Genomic DNA, 2,244 nt, shown 5'->3' on the forward strand with positions numbered 1-2,244 from the left:
TCCCTCTTGCCCCCGCCGCCTTTCTGCCTGTCCCGTTTGCCACCTTCCAGGTACTGGCCCAGCAGCGAGTGGAGCAGCAGCGGAGAGAGCTGGCACAGACAGCCAATCCTGACACCCCGATGGACCCGGTCACCTTCATCCAGACGCTGCCTTCCGACTTGCGGCGGAGCGTGCTGGAGGACATGGAGGACAGCGTGCTGGCAGTGATGCCACCAGACATCGCGGCTGAGGCTCAGGCCTTGCGCCGGGAGCAGGAGGCCAGGCAACGACAGCTGATGCACGAGCGCTTGTTCAGCCACAGCAGTTCATCTGCGCTCTCTGCCATCCTGCGGAGCACAGGTACCCAGCCTGCTCCTACCCCCACCCCCTCTTCCCCCCCGCGCTGTCTGTCATCGTACCTTCCGCGTGTTGTCTAGGACTGAGCTGGAGCTCCCCGCTCGTCAGGAACCATCTTAAACACAAAGCAAAGTCGGGAGTTGCTGGGAAAATCTCAGTGGGCCCCGCCGGTCTCTGGTGGTGGTAGAAAGCAGAGTTCAGGTCTTGGGTCCAGTGGCACTCCTCCAGAGAGGAGCAGCTGCCAGCAATTCCTGATCCTTGTTTCTGATTTCCCGCATCCGCAGTTCTACGCTGAAAACAAAAAATGCTGGGGATCACAGCGGGTCAGGCAGCATCCGTGGAGAGAGAGCAAGCGAACGTATCGAGTCCAGATGATGACTTCAGAGCCGAGAAAAGAGTCATCTTGACTCAAAGCGTTAGCATGCTGTCACTCCGTGGATGCAGCCTGACCCGCTGTGATTTCCAGTAATTTTTTGTTTTCAGTACAGGTTCCAGCATCTGCAGTAATTTGCTCCTTTGCACTTTTTTTGGGTTTTATTATTGTTTAAAAATGGCTGCATGTCAGAGGGTTGGGAAAAGCCGGGTGCAGTCAGTGACCGCTTCCCCTTCCTGGTGTGCTCTCGGTCCTCCTGACCCCAGAGACACCCGCGTAGTGCCATCTAAAATTGAAGAGGCCTGTTTTTAACAGCGTCCTCTCCCTTGGTGTGTGGGCATCATTGCCCAGGCCAGAATTTGTTGCCCACGGCTAACTGGCCATTGGATTGTCTTGACTCACCGGATTGCTGAAGTGGTCAGCCACATCACTTGGGGGGGGGAGAGAATCTCGAGTCATTTATATGAGGAGGAAAATCGCACTCACCTACTCTCTCTCACATCTTCAAAGGTCTCCCCATCTCGGCTTCCAGCTGCCTGCGATACGACTGTCTGTTCCCCCAAAGCCTCAGGCTTGGGCTGTTCACCACACTTGGCACTGTTTTGTTTTGGGGGGGCGTGCTGTGCCCCTCACTCCCAGCACCGTCTGGTTTGGTGGTGGGGAGGAGGGTCGGGTGCCAGTTGTGTCCAGGCCCCCGGAGTGTTTAACAGCACTGTTTGTAATTCACGGCCACAGCGGTTGAGGGATGTGCCGTGTCATGCCATGAATTCTAATCCCTGCTTTGTGCCGCAGGCTTCACCGGGCGCCTGGGAGGGAACCGAGGGGTGCAGTACACGCGCCTGGCCGTGCAGAGGAGTGGAGCGTTTCAGTGGGGGAGCAGCACCCACAACAGGTACACCACGCGCAACACATTGGCAGGACCCAGGTCCCAAGACAGGTAATCGGAGCAAAGCTCTGCTCCCAACACAAGGCTCGGGTCCTCGTTCTTACCCGACTCGTCGCGCGATAGGACTCTGCTACTCTGAGTGGAGAAGGTTGCTGGGAGATGTACTGGGATAGGAGCAGGGGTGCGAGACTGCATCGATGCAGAGAGAATGGGGGAGCTGGGCTGTTTGTAGTTAGAGCAGTGATGTTTTAAGGGGCAGTTTACTGCAGGAGTGGAAAGGCCTGTGGGTTTAAGTGAGTGACTGGGTCAGTAACCAAGGAGCTCAGATTTTAAACAATGAGTGAACCAGAGGGAACATAGGGATTCTTTCCTACGGGGATATGAGAGATCTGCAGGGACGGTGGAAGTAGGTTCAATAATTGCTTTCAGAAGGATATGGGGTGAATGATTGTAAAGGTATGTAAGTCGGTGTGCTGTATGACCCTGTGACTCTCTGGTCAGAATATCCACGTGTCTGTGTGCAATGAGTGCAGGTCCTAGCTCCTTGAAACTGGAGTCGCAGGTAGATAGGATAGTGAAGGCGGCATTTAGTATGCTTTCCTTTATTGGTCAGAGTATTGAGTACAGGAGTTGGGAGGTCATGTTGCGG

The 2,244-nt window shown here is 55.2% G+C and overlaps 1 protein-coding gene across 13 annotated transcripts in view; it reads left to right on the forward strand.

The window, feature by feature from the left end:
* The window catches only part of huwe1 (HECT, UBA and WWE domain containing E3 ubiquitin protein ligase 1), a 218,386-nt gene that overhangs the window by 182,287 nt on the left and 33,855 nt on the right, over positions 1–2,244 (forward strand). For 11 of the 13 annotated variants that reach the window (XM_043680060.1, XM_043680068.1, XM_043680065.1 and 8 more), the window contains 2 exons: positions 51–339; positions 1,502–1,646. In XM_043680060.1, the coding sequence (XP_043535995.1) occupies positions 51–339; positions 1,502–1,646 (434 nt within the window). The remainder of the gene's footprint in view (positions 1–50; positions 340–1,501; positions 1,647–2,244) is intronic. The other 2 variants (XM_043680067.1, XM_043680069.1) reach the window with 1 other exon arrangement.

This window comes from Chiloscyllium plagiosum, chromosome 39, assembly GCF_004010195.1.
Source record: "Chiloscyllium plagiosum isolate BGI_BamShark_2017 chromosome 39, ASM401019v2, whole genome shotgun sequence".
Classification (NCBI taxonomy): Eukaryota; Metazoa; Chordata; class Chondrichthyes; order Orectolobiformes; family Hemiscylliidae; genus Chiloscyllium; species Chiloscyllium plagiosum.